Source organism: Lissotriton vulgaris, chromosome 7 (assembly GCF_964263255.1).
Source record: "Lissotriton vulgaris chromosome 7, aLisVul1.2, whole genome shotgun sequence".
In the NCBI taxonomy this organism is placed as follows: domain Eukaryota; kingdom Metazoa; phylum Chordata; class Amphibia; order Caudata; family Salamandridae; genus Lissotriton; species Lissotriton vulgaris.
Genome location: NC_141695.1, coordinates 634,690,218 through 634,712,120, shown reverse-complemented (window position 1 = coordinate 634,712,120; position 21,903 = coordinate 634,690,218). Strand labels below are relative to the sequence as shown.

Genomic DNA, 21,903 nt, shown 5'->3' with positions numbered 1-21,903 from the left:
AAAGTAGTGAATACTTGACTCGCCTGTCTCAGCCTCCGTTTCACCGCCAGGAATGAGTGCCTCTGCCGTTGCACCTGCATGGTATAGTCAGGGAAAAACATCACTGTGGCGTTGTCAATCCGGATTTCGCCCAGTTTCCGAGACTCACGCAGGATCGTGTCGCGGTCTCTGTAGTTAAGGACAGGAAGGATCAATGGCCGGGGGTTGAAGCCAGGAGGGAGGGGCCTAGTGTCTGCACCCCACGGAGTCCGTCCCGTCCAGACTGTGCCTCACATGGTCTGTGGTCGCCGCCAGAAGTTGGGAGGTGTATGGTACCACCGGTCGCCAGGGGGGGTCTCCCACCAGGGGGAATCAATGGGGTGCCCTCTTCTCCAGATTGCAGTCTGGTGTAGGGTCAAGTTTGCCCCGGCGAGTCACAGGCCCCCGCCGCCTTCTAGCAGCCCGCCCCCAGGGGATCCGGTACCTTAGGTGTCAAGGCTCCGCTTCCATGGGCCTCCGCTCAGCATTCCATCGCTCCAGGCGCAGTGTAGTGCGGTCCGCGACGGCCAGCAGTGTACCAGTGCACATCGGGGGGAAAGTAGGCGCCCCCCGCCGCCGCCGGCCTCACTGGTGCTCTGGAGGCAGTGGTGCCCGTGGCAGTGTACCCGGGCACTAGTGTCGTCCAATCGCGTGGACCAGGCCGCAGTGTAGCACCCAGGCCTAGCAAGTCAGCTGCAGTGTCAGGCCGGGGCGTCTCGCCATCCCCATCAGGCACACGAACCCGGACCGCTGTTTTAGTCCTGCGCAGTCCTCCAAGGCGTCGGAAGGCGATTAATAAGCAGCGCCGCAGAGAGGGCACCGGAGTGGAAAAGTTCTGGGGGGGTGGGTCGGGGAGGTTGAGGGAAGCCACTCGGCCAGCCTTCGCAGGCGTCACAGGGCCTAGTAGTGCGGCGTGTAGGCCTCGTCCCAAGGCTTAGTGCGCTGATCTAGGCCTCGGCCTCTCGTAGTGGAAGCGTCCAGGGCAGTGAAGTACGGGGCGGCCGTATGTCCCCAGGCGGTCTAACACTCATCCAGTACAGGCTCCGCCGGTGTGTCTGAAGCAGCGGACCGCACTCCAGCGCATCCAGACACTCCCTCTGCCCGGCCGCCGGTGCAGGGTCTCACGCGACTCACTCCACATCCCCCCGCTGGCAGCCATCAGAAATCGCGGCCTTATCCGGGCCCGGGCCCACCACGAATTTCCAGCTCTGTCGTAGTATTCCACGGCGGTCCGGTCCGGTGCGGGCTCAGCAGCGTAGAGGGATCGCCCAGCAGCACAGTTGCATGGAGTGGAGAAGATCGCCTGAACCCCCGCCACAGGTGTCGCAAGTTCCAGCGGGGCTGCACGGGGGCCGCAGCTGCAGGCCTAACAGGGTGGCTGAGGCCGCAGGCTTGCGCAGGCGTGCACCCCGGGTCAGCAGCAACCAGGTCGGCAGCAGACTCCCAGGTAATGTCGGTGCGGAGCCCAGTCAGCGATCGGCTTCAAAGTCGGTTCGTGGGTGGGCGGGGGTCTTACTCAGTTCCGCCCGCAGTCTCGGCTCAATCAGGGTAACTGAAACGGAGAATTGGCCCGGGAAAGGGGAGCTCGGGCCGGAGCTCTACCCCACTACGTCCACCTCCATTACGTGCCAAGCCACGCCCGTTACTGGTGTACCCTTATAAGTCCCTAGAATATGGTTCAAAGGTACCCAGGGCATCAGTACACCAGGGGGTCTCCCAAGGGCTTCAGCATATATTGTTCCATCCATGAGACAACAAACTGATTACAGGCACGCCATTGAGGCCTGTGTAAGTTGGTGCTAGCACCACTAACAACCGATATAAGTTTTCTTATATCTGAGATCACTACACTTCAAACTTATAAGTCACCTCAAAGGCAGGCCTTTTAATCATGAAGGCAGGATGCTGGGTTAAAAGTGTGAGGGAACCCTTGCATGAGCAGGACACCCCTACAAACCCCAGTGTCGATTCACCAGGTTCTTTTAAGTATGGCCTGGTGGAAAGTAGTGTCTGCTTCTTATGGTTACCCCTACTTTTTGCGGAGGTATCACTGTTTTTGGCCTAGTCTGACTGGGATCCTGCTATCCAAGACCCCAGTCTATATGCTTTCTCCCTTAACTTTCTTATTTGTACTTCAGGTACACTCCAGATTGGATACTGGGGTACCCTTATCAGTCCCTAGTATATGGTACACCATGTACCCGGGGCATAAGTACCCCAGAGGCCTCCCGTGGGCTGAAGCATGTATTATGCCACCCTGAGAGGCCATTCAAATTGTGAAAGGGTGCCCCTGCATAAGCAGAGCCCCTCTGCACCCTTCGGAGACCATTTTCTGGGGTTGTCTGTTATGCAGCCAGATATGTGTTTAAGTGCATTATAACCTTGCAGTAAATGCTAACTTTTAAACGGCTGCTTAGAAACATGTTGTGTCTGGTGTCAAACCCCTTGGAATCATACCTCCACACCAGTAACTGGTGTGGGACGTATGATTCCACCCTTCCAAAGAGAAATACGTGTGTAACCGGTCTACCCGGTACCAGTTTTCTTGACCTACGCAGCAGAAAATGGACGCTGCCAGCTACAGACACGATTCTGCTGTCCTGCTGCTGAGCCAAGCTTGAGCAGAGGAAGACATGACAATAGGCATCCTGTCACGGGAAGGTGTGACCACCTCCCAGACAGGGTTTAGTGTTCCTGGGCTGGGTGGGGGCACTCAGAGTGCCAGAAAGTCTGCACTGGGGGCACATTTGGTGTCCCTGTGCATAGTCCAGCTCAAACCAGTTGTGGGAGCCATTGGCTCCTGTTCTGGCGCGAAACTGGACAAAGGACATGGGTGTAGCCACCCCTCTGTCCTGCCCCTCCTCTAGGGGGGTCCACATAATCCTTCCAAACCCTTCCCATGGGTATAAAGTGGGTTACCCGACTAGAGGACTTTAGATTTTACCTGGACAAGATTCTGCTAAGAAGAAAACAAGTACTTCGACTGCCTGCGCGCCGATGGACGACTGAAGAATCTCCCTTGGAGTAAAGGAGTTACTCACCTGCAAAAGCAGGCACTTAAATGCATCTGACCGGTTTGCTTCTCCCGAGCTCTTGAGGACTTAAGATTTTAGCAACACAAGAGGTGGGTTTCCAAAGGTCCCTGAGGTCAATCTGCCCTCTCATCAATTCTGAGACCAGTATCCCTCGTGGGGACCTTGCAACCCGAACTCCTGTGCACCGCGTACATTTACAGTTGCATAGGCTTAGTGATGATTACCGAGGTTGTGCACTGGCCTCCGTGTAGTCCTGACCGAGAGTAATATTTGTACCAAAGATTTCCGGCCTCCACTCCTAGAGTGTCCTGTGGGCTGGTACTTTGCAAACGTGCTTGAGGTCTCCTTGCGATCCCTGGTCTGTAGGCCTGTGGGTCCTGGCAAGGGTCACCTGGTTTGTTTTTGGGCTTACCTGGTTGCTCCAGATGTGCCCTGACTCTCCAGTGCTTGAAGAGTCCCCTGGACCTTGCTAGTCCACACCGCAACCTGTTTCCTCTGATTGCGTAGGTTGCATTTGCCAAGGCTGGTTGGTGCCCCAGCCAGACATCGAATCCTCGGCACTCGACATCCTTCGTGGGACTGCTCACCTCTGGATCCTGGTCATCCTCGATGTCTCCTGGTCCCCGTGGCTGCAGAGTCAAGCAACCCTCCTTCACTCCTGAAGCACTCCACATCAGTGGCCAATAGACCACTGAGCCCTTGGTCACCTGAAGTGACCCAGACTCTGTCCCCTCTGCTTTCAGGTTCCTCGCACCTCGAACCCAGGCTTGGATTCCACCAGACACTCTTTGACCTCCTGGCAGCAGTACTTCTTTGCAGCTCTCCATTGAAAACGACAAAGGGTTCAGACACCACCTGACCCCTATGCACCATGCTCCTCTGGGATAGGAAACACAGGTACCTCGGTACTCACTGGTGGTATGGGCTTAGAACCTCCTATGTTTCAAAGTGTGTGCTTGAAGTCCTATTAGAAGTGTCCTTAAACTGTAAATTTGCAACTGTGACTTTCCCATAGAGTTGTACGGAGCACGCGTCCGTTTTTCCTCACTGCACCCGTCCTCCGTGGGCTCCCATGTCACTCCTTTGGGTGGTTCCTTGGGGTTCCAGCGATTCTACGTGCCCTAGGCACTGTGTCTAGTTAAGTCGTCGTTGTTATACCATTTTTTTAGTTTATGGTTTGTTCTCCCCCTGGAGCCTGCTGTGTATTGTGCTATTTACGAATGTCCTATTTATTCAGTTTGTGTACTTTGTGCCCTTGTCTCACATAGAGACTAGTAGAGTGTGTTATATTAATAAATACATATTTTTATATAAACACTGTGTGGTTCTCCTTTCATTTAGTCATTTAAGGGGTGATATTCTGATAAAATAAGCTGATTTACATTCCTTCATGATTAACCTTGATGGCTGCTCTCCATAGTTACCACTAGGATAGCTTTCAATAAGGTTATCTTTGACCTCATACATCATAAGGGTTGTGTGGACTGGTACAGGGTGCTGGTACAGGGTGCCCACTTTAATTAGTGGACAGCATATACCAGGCCACCTTCTCACATGGCCAGCTAGTTTTATACAAATAGTGGCCATCCGTCACTAAGCGATGGCTAACTATATAGCAGCTATGCCAAACCTGGGCATATTTGTTATCAAACATGTCGGAATAATACCCCAACACTGTTACTGGTGGTATGATTCCAAACACTGGGGGCTCCTCCGGAAGCCCCCAGTACTACCAATTAGAGCCTTTCAGAATCTGCCTGCAAGCTAGTGCTGCTTCTGATCCCAGGCACGATTCGGCCCTCCTGCTGCGGAGCTCGAGAAGGTAAATGTAGAAAAGGTTTTCTGTCACGGGGAGGTGTGATCACCTCCCGAACAGGACTTAGTGTATTGGGCTGAGGTGGGGGTGCTTGCAAGTGCCACCAGACTGTTTTGAAGGACCCATTTGGAGCCCTTCTTGTTTTCTCCAGTTTGGGCCAGTTCAGGAAGCCCTTTGCTCCCACTCTGAAGCACAACTGGACAAAGTACATGAGAGTATCCTCCCCTCTGTCCAGCCCCTCCTCTGGGAGGGACCCAGAGTCATCCTAACCCCTTTCCTAAGGGTTTACCTGTGGGTGGGTCCTCAGATTCATCATGGCACAAGACTTAAGCCTGAAACTACGTCACTCTTCGACCGTCTAAACACTTGGACCCAAGACTGCATCATGGAAGACTCCTGATGCTCCTAGTCTCGCTGTTCTGCAAGTTTTCTTCGCTGTCTGTGCTTCTTCCAGGATCTTAAGGCCACCCAAAAATAATCTCCCTTGAAGTGAGGGAGTCGCTCCCCTGCATCTGCAGGCCCTTCACTGAAGCTGCGCTGTCTGCTGCTCCTGATGTCCCACGGACTTCGAAAGGCTCAGCAACACAGGTGGTGGTTTTGCAACTGCTTCGAGGACTGACCTGTCCTCTCTGCAATTTTTAGGCCAGTATGCCTCATCGGAACCGCTGGAACCGAGCCCCTCTGCACCACATAAACTTACCATTTCCAAGGCTTAGCCTCCAGCATCTCATCCTGCCAAGATCAGCGTCCTCACCACATCCTCTGCACCGTGGGCCTTCATCTTTGGTGAGCTCCTAGAAGTCCTCTTGCATCTCCTGTGCCTTCAGCCTGAGGGTTCTCTTGAAGGTCTTCTCCTGCTCCAGTGGAACACCCTGCTTGTGGTGAGTCCATTGGACCTTGCTGGTCCCAATGTTGTTCCTTCACTTTCCATGTCTGTTGCAGCTGTCAAGGCTTGCTGGTGCTTTCGCCAGACACAGACTCCTTGGTTCTCAACTTCCAACGTGGGACAGCTCATGCACAGTGCCTGGTCGTCCTCAGAGTTGCCTGGTCCCCACAGCTGCAGCACAAGGTCACACTCAACTCTTCTAAACCACCCAAGATCGGTGCCTCCTGGTCAGCTCGGAGTGGCACAGGCTGTCCCCTCTGCTTGCATGTTCTCCTCTTCAAGAATCCAACCTACGATTATACAGGACACACACATTCTTCTACAGTGGCATCTTTCCTGAAGTCCTCCATTGTGATCTACAGCAGTTTCTGATGTCAACCCGCACCAATGCACCTGGCTTCCTTGGTGTAGGTATTCTAGTTCCTGGGGTATCCATGGGTGGGGTGACTCTCCAACCTTTTGTCTTCCACATGTTTTCTTCGGGTCCATTAAGAAGAGCCCTCCTCCAAAACTGCAAATGAGACTTTCCCGTTGACTTCCATTGTACATGCAGCTGTATTTCCACTCTGCACACAGCACCCGTGGGGTGCCTGGGTACTTACTTTGGGTGGTTGCTTGTGGCCCCAGCTCCTCTGAGTCTCCAGGTTCAGGTCCTGACATCGGTCACAGTTCGCATTCCATTTATTTAGTATATGGATTGGTCTCCCCCCCGGAGACCACTGTTTTTTTTAGCCATTTACCTTATTTGCTATTGAATTATTATAGTGTATATATTTCTGGGAAGCAGATATACCAACGTGTTAGTGAGTGATGTGTAATAAATAAAATATATATATATATATATATATATATATATATATATATATATATATACATATATATACACACATATATATTCAAAAACTCTTCTCCCTCTGCCTGAAGAAATTGGAATCGCACTGCACTTGGCTTGCATACAGTTCTTTAATGATTTAACAGGTTAGGAATTCCTGACACGTTTCGTTGACTCCTTCAACTTTTTCAAAGGTGTGCCGTTCTTTAAACGTTCCTACAGCGGTAGCCAGTTGATTATGCAAATTATTTTGTATCCCTCTGGTGGGTTGCTGGTCACTGTAGTTCGCTCTTCTTGCGCCAAAGTGCCCCGCTTTTGCCTCTCTTCAGGAAAAACCAGGAGTCATGCTGGAGCCGGTCTCCAGCGGCAGCCACTTTCCCTTGTTGTCCGTATATATCTATACTACTATTATAAAGAGAGAAGTGTGTCCTTTGAGCCAGGTAAACTCGAAACCTACACCACCAATACAAACACCCAAAACATCTTTGAAAACGTCAGGGCAAGCAGATGGACATAGGCTATATTAAAAAAAAAAACGTTCTTTAATAAATTTAACATAAAAAAAGTAGTCCCTAGGAAGAAGCGCCGTCCGCAACGTGCGAGATGACATCACGAGCACGGGGAGGAGCGGCGTACAGGAGCAAGAGGAAGAGCGGGGACGTGAGCGCGGAGAGGAGTGGCGGACAACCGGCGAGGAGCGGTGACGACCGGCGAACTCAGGAGCAGGTAAGAAAGACTCCCACTGCTATGGGGCCCTGAAGCAGCCTTGACGTCGGGGCTGGTAGGGCCCTGAAGCAGCCTCAACGTCGGGGCGGACGGGGGCCCAGAAGCAGCCTTTTGCTCCCGGACAACGTCGGGACGGGCTGCTAGTGTGTGTATGTATATATATATATCTCAAGCAGAAACAAATCTCCTGCCTAACAACAGTTCGATTTAATTAAGGAAGACGCACTCACTCGTATTTCCAGGAGTTTCAAGGCGGCTTTATTTCAAGAGCGTTGCCGTACCCGACTCGTTTCGCCTTGCCCTCAAGGCTTGTTCACGGGATACTGCACTCTAGAGACTGACATCTTTTATTTCTAATGGCAACCATTTACTTCCTGTTTTCAGGTATATTGCATTATGGTGATTGTGGTTCACTTCTACAAAAAACTTACACGCATGTAAGTTTATAAATAAAAAAACATTTAAGGTGCATGTGTTATTTGAGTGTATTAATAAAACATTATTTTACAGGCCATAAATGCTTTGTGTCCATTTTGTAATTATGTACATTCAGTTCATGCTCTCTGGTGAGCGTTCATAGAGTTTTCACAATTCACAAGTATCTCAATTTACTTGATTTCAAAATCGCATGGGTCTTTTTAACCTTTAGTTACACCATTTTTCCATAAAATGGTTTTTATTTCTTCTTTTTGCTTTTTCCTCTCTGGTGAGCGTTTACTTCTTTCATTCTGGTATGACGGTTTAATTTTAGGTATGTTTCTTTTTATTCAGTTATAGGTGTACATAAAGTTCCTCATTTTGATTTAGACCTCTGGGGTCCAGGGATCTGAATGTCACGATGTGGCAGGATTCTTTTTGTCTCAGAGTCCTTCCGAGATCCCCTACTCTCTCAGATTGTGGGATTTGCTCCAGGGCACAATATTTAGTAACTCCCATTTTCCTTCATGGTATTTCTCCATGTGCTTTGCAATAGCGGTTGACCGATCTTTATGTGTGGTGAACCCGAACATGTTCCATTATCCTCTTTTTAACTTCAAAAATGGTACTTCGAATGTAGCGTTTTTTACAAGGACACTCTACCAAGTATACTACATAGGCGCTTTTGCAAGTCAGATGTCTGATTTTCCATTTTTCCCCCCTGTTGATGTCGACCTCTTTTGTTGGTAATGCAATTTGGCATACTTTTACATTGTTTACAGGGCCAAAAGCCATCCCTTTGAAGCCAAGTTGTTATAGGTGCTTCCTGGAAGTGACTGAACGATTTTATCAGCTATGTGACCTATGTTTGCAGACACTATCCGTCTTCCGGGTGTATTCTCTTTGTTTTTATGAACTTTAGGAAGACAATAAAAGGTTGGCAACGTTGGTTGTTTTTTGTTCAGGTATCGATATTCATCTTCATTAATCAGACCATTTTGGTACCACTTCTTTAGATGTGTTGTTAATTTGTCATGAATCTCTTTAGTTGGGTCCCTTGAGAATTGCTGGTAACATTCCTGATCCATTAGCGGTCTTCTTGCCTCCATTATATAATCTTTTTTGTCCATGATGACGATATTTCCGCCTTTGTCCGCGGGTATTATTTCAATAGTTTGGTCTTCTTTTAAGGTTTTGAGAGCATCTATTTGTGTTTTGGATAGATTATTTCTTCCTTTGTTATTCTTTACTTTATAGTTTTCTTCTATTACCAGCTCATGGAAAATATCTATCTTATTACCTGATGGTAAATTGGGATAGTATTTTGGTTTCAATTTCAGACCACTTTCTCCTGCTCCTTCCATTATCTGGAATTCTTGCAGTTCCATCAATGCTTCGGTTTCCTGAGAAGCCGTTGTAGTACCCATTGTCATTAGTGTCTCTAAACCATCCATATCTTCTACTTGAAGAGAACTCTTTGCTTCCATGGTGATGGTATCATGTTCAATAGTTGTTTTCTCAGCATACATTTTTGCTAGTTTAAGTTTTCTCGTGTACTTGTATAAGTCAATTCTTATTTGTGCAGTATTCAAATGGGAGGTTGGACAGAAGTTCAATCCTTTAAGGACTTCATTTTTAGTTGATGTTAGAACTTTTTGTGAGAGGTTAATTATATTCAGTTCTTGTGAATTGGGACTCGCTATTTCTATTTCCTGTTTTTTTTAGGTGATCTTTGGACCATGTGTCCATTTTTGGGTCCTCCCTTGCCTCTCTGGCCTCTTCTTCTCTTCCTCTTGTTGCACCTCTTCCACGGCCTCTCCCACCACCTCTATTTTTCGGTTGATTGCTTTTGTTTTGCTGTTAAAAATCTCTGTTAAAAAATTGGTCTTTTTTTCTTTGTCTCCGGATGTTTGTGGGGTACCTTCATTTTCGCGGACACCTGTGCTTGATAGGGAATCAAAACTCGAGGATTGTTGATTAGCTGTTGTCAATTGAGTTTTACCTTTACTTGATTCATATTGCCTGCCAAAAGTGAAGATCCTACCTTCCTCAAAATTTAGTTTATCTCTCAGAAACTTGTGTTGTTTTCGCTGTTTCACTCTTTCCTCATGTTTCTCAAAATGTTTCAAGTTGTCTGATTCGAGTTTTTGTAGGTCTTCACTTAATGTCATTTTATCAATTTCCTCTTCCAAGTTTTTCAATTCCTTTCAAAGCTTTGTCAATGTGCATGACTAAAATAATTATTAGCCCCGTTGGATGACTCCAGTAGGTGCTCCCCCCATTCTTGTAAGAGCTCTCCGCTTGAATCTTGATGACTCTGCTTTAACATGAGGCAGAGTCCTCTGGGAATTCTCTTGACTTCCAAATACTTTTGTAGGGTGATGAGTTCCTACCACTTATTGATTTCTTTCTTTGATAATCTTTCCCAATACCTAAGTTTATCTCTGCTGTTACTAGTTGTTATTTCTCCCCTTTCAATTTGTGGCGTGTTTGTCATTGTGAATAAATTGGGCATTTCTGCATTTCGTTTGGCCTCTCGTGTTTCCATGGCAATTGTTTTTTGAATAAAGTGTAATTTTGTTCAAGCCGCTTCTCCTTATGAGTCCCGTTTCCCTTTGTAGTGTTTTCACTAGTGAAAAAGTCTATTTAAAGGATTCAAAGTATTGACGCTTTGCCTTTTGTTTTTCCGTTTATCTTTCAACGGTAGATAATGTTCAGTGTTTCGATCTGAATAAGAATAGATCACAGGGAAAACAATAGCGTGCATTTCGATACTGCTACGGGGTCTTTTTGAATTACATATTTACTTCATTAGTCTTTTTCAAGGAAATTGTGCAGTATACAGAAAAGTGGTTGCTCTTACCGGCTCGTCTTTCACAGTATGGTTCCCCGCCCTCCGGTAGGATTTCTCACAGCTTTCAATCACGAACTTCAAAGTTTCTGAGCTTACGCGTATTTCTGTTTCCTTTGCTTGCAACAATTCCTTTACAAGTTTGAAGTGTCTTTTTGATGTGACGGCTGCCTCGCGTCTTTTTAATCATGCCACATTGTAGCCCTAAGTTTATGCTGGCGCTTTCTCCGGCAGGGCCACGCCGGTTTATATCAAGCAGAAACAAATCTCCTGCCTAACGACAGTTCGATTTAATTAAGGAAGCCGCACTCTCGTATTTCCAGGAGTTTTAAGGTGGCTTTATTTCAAGAACGTTGCCGTATCAGAAGCGTTATATATATATATATATATATATATATATATATATATATATACACACACACACAGTGCAGCTCTTTTTCATTTAACCTACACTACACGATTAGATCTGATAAAACAAGCTGCTTTCTTCTGGATAATCCTGAAGGCTGCTCTCCACAGCTACCACTTGGAGAGCTATCTATGGTGGTTTTGGACCACTAAAACCACCATAAGGGTTGCCTGGATTAGTGCAAGGTACTTCACTTAAATAAGTTTGCACCATAACAAAGCCGGCCTCCTACGATCTGTATATCATTTATGAAATTATTTCAAACTCTTGTTCTTTCTTACGATAACTATTAACTTAGTTTACAATGTGGTCTTTTTAATTATCACTGTTCCATTCTGTATATTTGTAGAACATTCTCACGTCTCACTGTATCTTTCAAAACTTTACTGGCTACCCTTCATTTTTATTTTTTTAATTTATGTTCCTAACCCTTATAAGTAATACAGTGTATACACATATGGGTTAGACAATTCAATAAAGAACACATGAAATTCTTTAATTAAGACGAACATATAAAATTATCTTGAAAGAAAATTGAAGAATTATATACATTTTCAAATGATGTTACATATATTATAGTAGTTGGCTCACTTCAAAGAAATTAACAGGAAAAAAACGGTGTGCACTCATGCAGGCATTAAGAGAAGAACTGTGCACAGTGCATAGTCGCGCAACTGAGGTGCTCATCTGTTGGCCACAGGAGGGTCATTTCCAACTGTCTGATATGTCCCCAGATCAAGTCAATGGGTACACGTGCCACCACATTGCCCCGAGCGAGGATTGTGCATACAGTGCTCTGGAAGCATTCACAAATTACCTAGCAATGCTTAACAGCAGCCCTGAACAAACTCTTAATATGCAGTAGCCGGTAGCCAATCAAAAAGTAGTGGGTCATAGCTCGGTGTACATTGAGTGTGACACTTTCGGGGCCGAGCACTCGCTCCTGTGGCTTAGACATTGCTTGTTCCTCCCACCGCTATTGCTTGTCACCCTGCACGGCCGCTGTGGGGTGGAACTACAGCTCCCAACAAGCTCAGCGACATCGTCCTGCACCGCCCACTTCCTGGCTCTGCGCACCCAGAGGCACTTATACTGCGGCAGGTCCCTCCGCGTCGCAGACGCGCGGGCGGCACTGGGCGAAGCCCAGGCAAAGGGCGGGCCGTCTGTGGCCGTCCGGGGCCATCCGGGGCCGGGCCGGGTCCCTTGATCTTCCGGTAAAACGAGGTAAAGAGATCTAACTTGCACCTAGAGACTACTGACACAGTGCACTTTGGCTCTCCTTGGGGGACTTAACATTGGCTCTTAAGCTACACGCTTCACACGTTTGTTGTGGTCATACGTCCTGTGCTACACATATAAAAGCTAGCCACACTATGTCATGCAAAGTGATTCCTAAAAACACTATCTCTAAGGGGGGCTGCTTAAGGGAACATTTGACCACTACCTAACTAGGGCTACAACGGTAATTGATCAAGAAATAGAGAGAGCAGAACAACGTCTCTATAGAAGTTACATCTAGCAAACGATCCCCTCTGATGCCAGCTGATGTAGTAGAACCTTTTTCTTTATTGGGGGAATTAAATAAGATAAGTAACACCAGGTACGATCTAGTGGAACAGGGAAACGCGCAAAGTGGTGTTCCCACCTGCCCTACAGGAAATATAAGTCCCCAGCCTAGCATACCATCTCAATTAAACCAAAATCTCCTGGGTATTCCCCTTTCACCATCAGTTAAAGATAACACGCAAGCGATAGTGCACCCTCAGGCTCGTTCTGCTAAGAGAAAGCGAAAGGGTGTTAAACAGTCGGGGAGACTATCGAAACAACAAAAACTACATTCAAGTCCCGCACTGGACTATGCCACCACCCTTAAAGCATCTAAGGCATGTCCAACACTGGAAATTCCTGTATCTTCCAACCAGGCTACTCTATTGGCGCAGATCGAACATTTGGTTAATTCGTTAATATCCCTGTTGCTAGAAAGAATGAAGAGTATAGGGGAAACGCTTACGGGCATTGAGGAATCTACCAAGGCAAACGCGCTACTTATAAAAAGAATAGCAGGATATAAGTACACACAGACCTTGGCTCCTACCGATGCACCAAAAACTACTGCCCAAAATATTGCTGCCCAAAATCAACCAGTAGTTGTAAAAAAGCCAGCCTCAAATATTCAGAAAGTAACCCCAAAACCTGCAATAGTACAGAGTCCCGTCCCAGAGTAAATCCGAACAAAGAAGCTACGGGCCAGGATGGGATAGTCGTTAACAAATGTATGATTCCAAGAAAAACTAATAACATACACTTACCACCGGAGGCCGCACCATTTGTGTGCGTCCTCTCGGGAGTGCCTATGCTGACAAAGGGAAAAACTGAAGGCCAACAGGAACTAAAAAACATGGTATCATTCTGGTTAACTAAAAACAGACCCCTTCCACCAAACATCGACAGAAGAATATTAAACGTCAGAAGGGTGGGCTGGTTAGGATCTCTTCAAAAGGATATAGTCGGAGACCTGGTAATAGTAAACTTCAGGGATAACCACGTCGTCCCCTATCTCCAAAGCTGGCAGCCACAAATAGGAGACGGCCCTACTGTAACCTGGGAACTAGCTGACTTCTACCCTAGAACATCCTATCTCCCACCTCCAAGAACGAATGCAGAAAATAACTACTTGGTGGGTAGTAGAGCCCTCGTATCGAGCAGCTATAACATACCAACTTACAATCGTTTTGATTTATTTTCTGGTTTACATTTGTTGGATTGATTGGATATGGACACTATTTCGTAGGATATCTTCATTCCTTTATTTTGTCCCTAATAGGTAATTGAACTATAAACTGTTGCTTTTTTAGAACTATAGAGATTGGATACAATTTTACTTGCTGTAATCAGTTTCATCATTTTTAAAGTATGTTTTTATTCGCGAAAATTGATTAGCTTTGGATGAGTTGTAATTCTCTGATCACAAGGAAAATATGTTTTATATACGAAACTCTGTTTAAATTTTCAATGTAAATGACATTTTTATGTCTTATGCTTTTATGGTTATACTTTCTAACCGAATAAAGTACTTTGAACTGAACTGAATGGTTCACAAAGTCAACAAAAAGCCCGACAGGAAATCAGTATCTTAGGGCAATCAGATTCATTTTAAATTTTAAAGTGATTCACAAGCTTGACAGATTGCAACCTTAACTGTCAAAAAACATAGGTGATATAAAGCTATTTACCTCCTTCTTCTCCTCTTTGTGCATTTCTTCAAACAACGTTTGGAGAACAGGTCCTTCACCAGGGCCAGACTTTACTTCCTGCATCAAAAAAACGAAACCATTTACCTAGAGAAGAAGCAGCAAAGGCATAATAAAGCTTGCTTGCATCATGACTCATGGCACATGCCTGTCACAACTTTGCTAAAGAAAATGTTATTTTAGATTAATCACCAGTAGGAAGGTTCAGCCAGGAAAAAGATATAACTGTAAGAAAACCCCAGAAGAAGATGCTTTGATCTTAGTAAGCCAAGCCGGAAAACTGAGCTGTTACCACCATCACCAAATGTACTAGCAGATTTGTGAATCACATTACAAGCATAGCACCCATTATCCTTTTCCCAAGTGGTACCTTCTCATGGTCCTCTTTGCTCAGGCTGATTGCGAGCTGCAACTGCAGCTCCTCATCTGCATCTGTGGCTGGAACAATCGGCTGACAATCGAGAAGAATCAGGATTAAAAAATAAATTCACTGGATTTAATCCTCCGAATATCTCCCAAAGCACAGCTAGCTCCAACAGTTTCCTATTGCCAAGCACTAGAATACTCAATGACAGCTGTATCCACTCCTGCAAACCTGCCACTAACATAAAACCTGCCACTAACATATCAATTTTGGGGATTCCAGATGCATACCATTTATCCCTCATGGTATTAGGTCTGCCCCCAACACTTAAACAACCACAGCTGTTTGTCCAAGGCACTGCTACCTTCTCCGGTCATTTCCCCACAACTCATGCTGTCTGCTCGATCTAGCATTAAGCTTTAACTAACTATTAATTATGGGCATAGTTCGCGAAGTGCACTTCGCACTACGCGAACTTCACGTAGCACTACACGAGCTGCGTAGTAGCATGTTCACACTGTGCAAGATGCGTTTTCAATGATTGCACAGTGCGGACAAGCACCCGGCACTGTACAACCATTGAAAACGGAATATTGCACAGTGCGAGCTGTAGTTTTCTACTGCTCGAGTAGATTTTTCAACGTGAACTGGTAGTTTCTCATCGTGAGCGGTCAAGAGCATGCCCAACCACTCGCAATGAGAAACCTGACCTCCCCGCGTTGAGAATCTCGCCGGGATGTCATTTTGTTTGCTTGCGGTCGCGAACATGACGTTGAGGACCGTGAACAAGCAAAAAATGATCGCTACACTACGCGTTTTCGCACTGTGCTACGTGCAGCTCGCGTAGTGCGAAGTTGCGCAAACTTCGCGAGCATAGTGCTTCGCCTAGGGTTATTAACTATCCCCGGAAGCTTCCCAGTACAATGTTTGCTGCATGCTCCAAATACTTCCGTACAAAAGAAGATACCAAGGGCAATCTACTCCCACAACTTCAAGTGCATGCTCTCAATAGCCTTGCTCAAGTTCAGCAGCCAGCTCAAACCTACCCATCAACTTTTGCTTCTTTCTACAAATCCACAAATTGCTTGTTCGCTCTCAGTTCACCTTTCTACTCCAGTTGGGATGCCACAGCAAATTCTCATCACTCTTGCAGCTGCATACTCTCAAAACCCTCACTGCTCGTTACAAATACCACCACCCCACTCTCAAATTGTATGTTTCTGCCACAATGTTCTCTGTATTTCACTTAACCTCCTACAAGCCCTCACTTCTCCATCTCAAAGTTTCATATTCTGCTGGGCCAAAACGGTGCAAATAGTTTATGGGAGCTACTACCAGTAAGATAAAGCAAGTTTTTAAATTCCATCCATGAATGCGTACAAAACTGCAGAAAGCTTTGGAATACTTAAGAATGGCAGTACAGACTGATGACATACCTCAAAACATACATATTCACAAATTTGAGATAACTTGGAACATTCCAATGTCTTTAGAAACAGTCCATCTCAAACACACCTAAGAGGAAGATGCCTAGATAAGCAGTGGATGAGAGGCCTACAAGAGCTTCAGCAATTTGGTAAACGTTTTACAATGGTATGAGTGAAGAAGTTCCCACGGTCTGCAGGGTATTCAAATGCAGTGGTACCAAAATGAAAAGGGAGGGATACTTGTTAAAGAACTACAGTGCTGTGTGACTCAGACAGGTGTGTTTTTGCGCAAAGGAAAGTATTATTGACAATTGTTTTCAGAAAATTATTGATGCGTTTTCCTTGTGCGGTCTACATTGATCAACTCGTGCTCTCCAGTTTGGCAATGTTATTTCTGTTCCTGCTCACGATTCTTCAGAAAAGTTACCACTGTGTTACTAACCACAAGCACATATCACAATTTTCGCATCACCCAGGTATCCAGCCCCGGGACCCAACTACTCTCTTATTATGAAGATTAGACACCTGCAGGTTCTCTTTCCCATTTAAATCTGCATGTTAAACTTGTTGGAAATGTGCTTTTTATTTGCATTCATGTCCATATGTTTTCTGTTCATAAAGTCTTAATTAACTATGAATATCATCTATTTATCAAACACCAAAGCCAGGAAAAAAGATTTAGCTAACACTTCAAATGTGTTTTTGGAACCATTATTTCAACGTTCTTCATAAAGGATCTAAAACTAAAGAATACTTTAGAATACCAGATGCCTGAACAATCACGGACTTCTTCATTACTCAACTGGAGAGTCCCACTCTCAAAGCTGCTTATCCATAATATCATTTGCAAAAAGAACAGATAATGGACGAAAGCTGAACAAATCAAACACATTTAGCCCCAGGTACAGATCTGGGTTAAATATTTTTTTTTGTTTTGTTCGCCATGCTATTCCAGTTTAGACCCAGCCATGTGCTAATCAGTCTTGACCCTGCTCCCTATAGTAACAGTCCAGTCCAATCTGCCAGGCCAGGTCTTCCTGAACTGGAAACAAGCATACTGGGACCTGTTTTGGAGTATCACCCTTCATCAGCCAGGCTAGCTTGAATCAGGTGGCATAGCGAGTCCAGGACTCACATTTGGGTATACCTTTACCACTCAGGGCGACAAATGCAAAAAGAACAGACAATGGACGAAATGCTGAGCAAATCAAACTTTCAGCCCCAGTCACAGATCTTGGGTAATGCCTTAGTGAGGTGGGTATGCCTAGACGTGCATCCCTTGCTCGCTGTGCCACTGGTTTCAAGTTGTCTAGCATTATCATCAGAGGGGTAATACCCCGAAACCGGTCGCAGGATGCTTGTTTCCAGTCCAAGGAGGACCCGGCTTCGCAGTTCGGGCTGGACGGTCCACATGAGGAGCAGGGTCAAGACTGAGATGTGTATGGCTGGGTCCAAACTGGGGTGACGTGGTGAGCAAAAGAACAATGGATTGAACCCAGATCTCTTGACTTGGGGTGTATGTTTGATTTATTCAGCATGCCTTCCATCACTTGTTGCCGCAGCATTTTTTCCCCAAGTGGGATGGTTATAGTCTTTGGGCCACTAGTTTTAAGCTAGTCTGGCTGAAGAGGGGCGATACTCCAAAACCGGTCCCAGGATGCTTATTTCAAGTCCAGGGAAGGCCCAGCTTGGCAGGTCGGGCGGGATTGTTCCTGTGAGGAACAGGGTCAAGATTGAACTGCATATGGCTGGGTCCTAACTGGATTGGCATAGTGAGCAAAAGAACCATTGATTTAACCGAGATCTCTTGACTTGGGGTGAATGTTTGATTTATTCAGCATTCCGTCCGTCATTTGCTGCTGCAGCACATGCAGACAATCATGGCTTTCTAAGACAGCATTTGCATCTCCCTTGTAATGAGGAGTGATGCTCAATACATCTTGAGTGTGCTTCTGGGCCACCTGTAAGTTGTGTCGTGTTAATTGTGAACACTGCAAAACTCCACATTGTTATGTATTACATTAGGTTGTGTTTGCTATTTAAAATTACTCCTTTTCTCACAACATGAAGTCTATTATTGTTGTACATTGGTCAAAAAGCTACAGAGACAACTCAGACAGTTTCATACAAATCCACATGCTGGCAATGACAGAGGCATTCTAGTTAAAATCAGAAAGGTACAATATCACGATGAAATTGAAAGTTAGCTTTCAGCCTACTAGAAGAAACAAATTTGAGTTAGTTTTCCTAAAGGCCTTCTACTTTTGACCACCATCAATGGTATGCATGGCAATTTTCTGATTCAATCCACAGACTTCTACACAGTCAACCATGCTTTCCCCATGAACATACTGAAGACCCTGGTCTGCCTCTTGGGATCAGTGCCATACTGTAATAAGCACAAGCTGTCCCAAAGAACTATGTTTATGGGAAGGTTCTAATGCCTTCTTCATTATATTTAACTTCCATTTGCACAGGTTAGCCAACATCACATGGGTCATGTTCTTGACTGGAGAATGCATGTGGATCTTACTGTGACAAAATAAAATCTGACAATTAACCTTCACCAGCAACAATGCAACTACCTCCAAACCCTAATGGATGAACCTTAAGGGTCTCATAAAAAACTACAAAGAGAAAGATTGCTCTTTTCAGCAACAGCATTCTCATCTGAAACTAGTCTGCATGGCTTTTCCACTTGGTCTATGTTAGGTTTTCAAAACGTAAGTACATGATTGTGCACTGCTGTTTGGTTGCTTTCTCTTCAGGGCCCTTCCAGAGGAAGAAACCACTTCACTCGACTTTTAAAAACTCCAGATAATGTTGCACTTGGTGCACTGATTATCTACTGTAAAAGCGTTGTTCTAGAGTCGTCTGGTGTTTTGCCACAGTTCCTGCCAAGGCCTCTTAATCTCTTAACTAAACAGTTTCGAGCAATTGAAAATGCTGCAGCCTGCCTTCTCGCCTCACTGAGAAGATACGTATAACAGAGGTAAATCTGAGGCAAGACCCACATGAAAAATGTACATCAATCGAAGACTAAGACAAGCAACTAACAGATCTCAATCTTCAAGCCACAATGACACTCGAAAAAGAACACTTTATGGCATCATGCAAACAAAAACTACAATACATGCCCTCATACCTAAAACAAACATCAAATCACACAATTACCTCCCAAAAAATAAACCATGCTGGCAAAGGAAGTAGAAAACACTAGACTGTTATGTAGTCACATCCCTGTAAACTTCACCACCATTACAGCCCTCCAACTCCCTCTACCCTTAAAAACACATATGTAAATCCCACATCTTTATTTCTCCTACGTCCACTTAAGTTCGGAGAACTCAGTCTGGCCAACCATGGGGAAAATATGTCCTAACTTGCCTAGGTTAACAGCTTAAACTGAACACCGCTTCATCCTGTACTTCGCGTTAATATTTTTTTTGCTATTACAATTTATTGACTGCTCTGTTTATTGACTTCTGGAAAAGGGTTACGTACCCTGCTTCACTGAGGTTGTAGGCAGGTGTATGTATCAAACCCCACTGATTTAACCCTGCCTCCACCATGAGGTACCAGGGCTAATTTGACATCCCATTCGGATGCATTCAAACGCCTGTGAACTGTGAATCCGAGTAAGTGGGCGGTGGGAAGAGGGGGGGGATCTCTCAGCTCAGCCAATTGATACATTCAAGGTGGTTATTGTATCAGATCCTCTTTTAGGGCAGACAACCTTAGGTCCTTAAGATATTTAGGGCAAGTGATTTCCTTAAATACAGTGGCTAAGAGCGCTAGGCTAGGGCTATATCGTTTTTCAAAATCTTTCAATCCTTTTTCCAGAGTCAAGGATATCTTCGCCATACCTAGGATTTTCAAAACCTTGTGGATCGACTAGGAAAATAGAGGGAAACAGAGGCTCTTCAAAGGTCTGACACAATGACCTTAAATATAATTGTGGGATTTAGATGGAACATAATTATCTGAATATTTCTATTCCAAAGACTACAGTAATTTACTTCTTACCGAATGTCCACAAGAACCCACCAGTCGCAAAAGGAGGTAGACCAAAACTCTACTGTAATAATTCACTGAGTAAAAGACTGCCAGAGTTTGTTGACTTTTACATTGCAAATTTCGTTAAAATGCTACCATCATACATTAAAGACAATACTTTGACTTTCTCACTAAAGTGGAAAATATTCCTTGGAAAGAAAACATGATTTTAGTAGCCATGGATGTGAAATCCCTTTACACCTGTAAAAGAACCTGCCCATAAAGATGGGCTTAACAGTATGGAACACTTCTTGACCAATAGAAGAGCAAATTTATTGTCATATAGCATAATGCTATAAAAAAAAATAGCCACATTCGTGCTTAGTAAAAAATAAATGTTCTATGTAAACACGTTGTATCACCAGAATTGAGGAACCTGGGTGATGGCTCCCACATTCCAAGCTGCCATATCACTGGAGACAAACCTAACTCACAATCTCTGCATTTCCCGGGAAGCCATACTGTTTGACAAATGTGTGTGCCAGCTATGATCTGATCTATAAAGCACCAATGTTATTCGCGCTTATCACTCTACCATATTCCTTACTTGGGGTGGCTTGTAATAGTATGTAATATTTCAAATGCTTAAAATCCCTTTGCCAACCAGCGCACAACTTGCACTCAAGGATCCGCCCTGCTTAGTTTCCTCGTTGAACGATCCCCAAAATATATGTTGGCCTATTTTCCCTTTATCCTTTTTCCTGAGGTACTGTGTGATAGCTGCTTTGATTTTCACCCTGTTCTGTTCGCTGTAGAGAAGGTTATCCCTAAGACGTCAGTTGTTAGCCTGTGCGGTTCTCTCAGTTGTAAAATGGCCCATATTGGGATATGGTCAGACAGAGCCTTTGCTCCTATTCTAACAACAGCTGTGAGACTCGTCGTCGAGAGAGTGTCCAGGAAGTCATCCAGCCTAGCATAGGTCTTGTGCTCAGCAGAATAGAGTGTAGAATCCTTCTTCTAAACCTAATCCCAGTTGTGATTCTTTGCCCTCCTTGGAAACTGCCCCTAACTGTACCACCAGCTGTGTCGAGCGGTATTCCTCATTGCACATAATATTTAGGTCCCAGTTAACTAGGACACCCCCGTTTGAAGGAGTAGGCATGGGCCTAGAGGCCAAACTAAAGAATGTTCTTGCCTCTTGTTCGGGTTATACACACAAGCAACTGTGAATGTATATTCACCAGCGCTGTTCTAAACGCTAAAACCTAGCATCTGAAATAACCCACTAGTTCTTTCACTCACCCTCGAAAAGAGCTTCCAAGTAGAGTAGTAAATACTGTTGTGGGAACCATCCTGATTGGAGTCTATGTATTGTATAGAAAGGGGTTCAGAGTCCCACAGGTGTCCATTCTCATCCAATGGGGAATATTTTGCTTTGAGCCAGATTTCCAAAAATGTGAAGCCACCAAGTCATTAAGAAGGAAACTGTAAATAAAATAGGTGGACAGAGATGGTGGACTAATTAAAGGGACATTTCTCTTGCCTAGTGGATAGCTAGAGTAAACCGAGCATAAGTTTTTAGGTACACAAAGTCCAGTTTATTGATGCAAGTGGTTTAGGTAAACCAAAGTGCAAGACAAAGAGGGTGCAGACAACACGTATTTTGCCGCCTGTGGCGTGCAGGCCTGGGTCTTTCACAAGGTGTAAGGTCTCTGTTCAGATCCTATCTCCACACTTTTTGAATAGAGATACTGTGCGGATTCAAAATGTCACCAGCTGCATGTACACGGGTTGGAAGTTGGGGTACATAGCTGCTGTCAAGTCTGTGGTGCAGCGTATGCCCAGGTGGCCCTGTGCTCTATTACTGCGGTCCTA

At 45.2% G+C, this 21,903-nt stretch overlaps 1 protein-coding gene across 6 annotated transcripts in view; it reads right to left on the bottom strand.

Moving 5' to 3' along the window:
* Positions 1-21,903, bottom strand: part of EPN3 (epsin 3) — a 372,455-nt gene that overhangs the window by 165,554 nt on the left and 184,998 nt on the right. For 4 of the 6 annotated variants that reach the window (XM_086930833.1, XM_086930836.1, XM_086930837.1 and 1 more), the window contains exons 4-5: positions 14,612-14,692; positions 14,224-14,301 (exon numbers count right to left, since the gene is read on the bottom strand). In XM_086930833.1, coding sequence (XP_086786959.1) covers positions 14,224-14,301; positions 14,612-14,692 — 159 coding nt within the window. The remainder of the gene's footprint in view (positions 1-14,223; positions 14,302-14,611; positions 14,693-21,903) is intronic. The other 2 variants (XM_086930838.1, XM_086930835.1) reach the window with 1 other exon arrangement.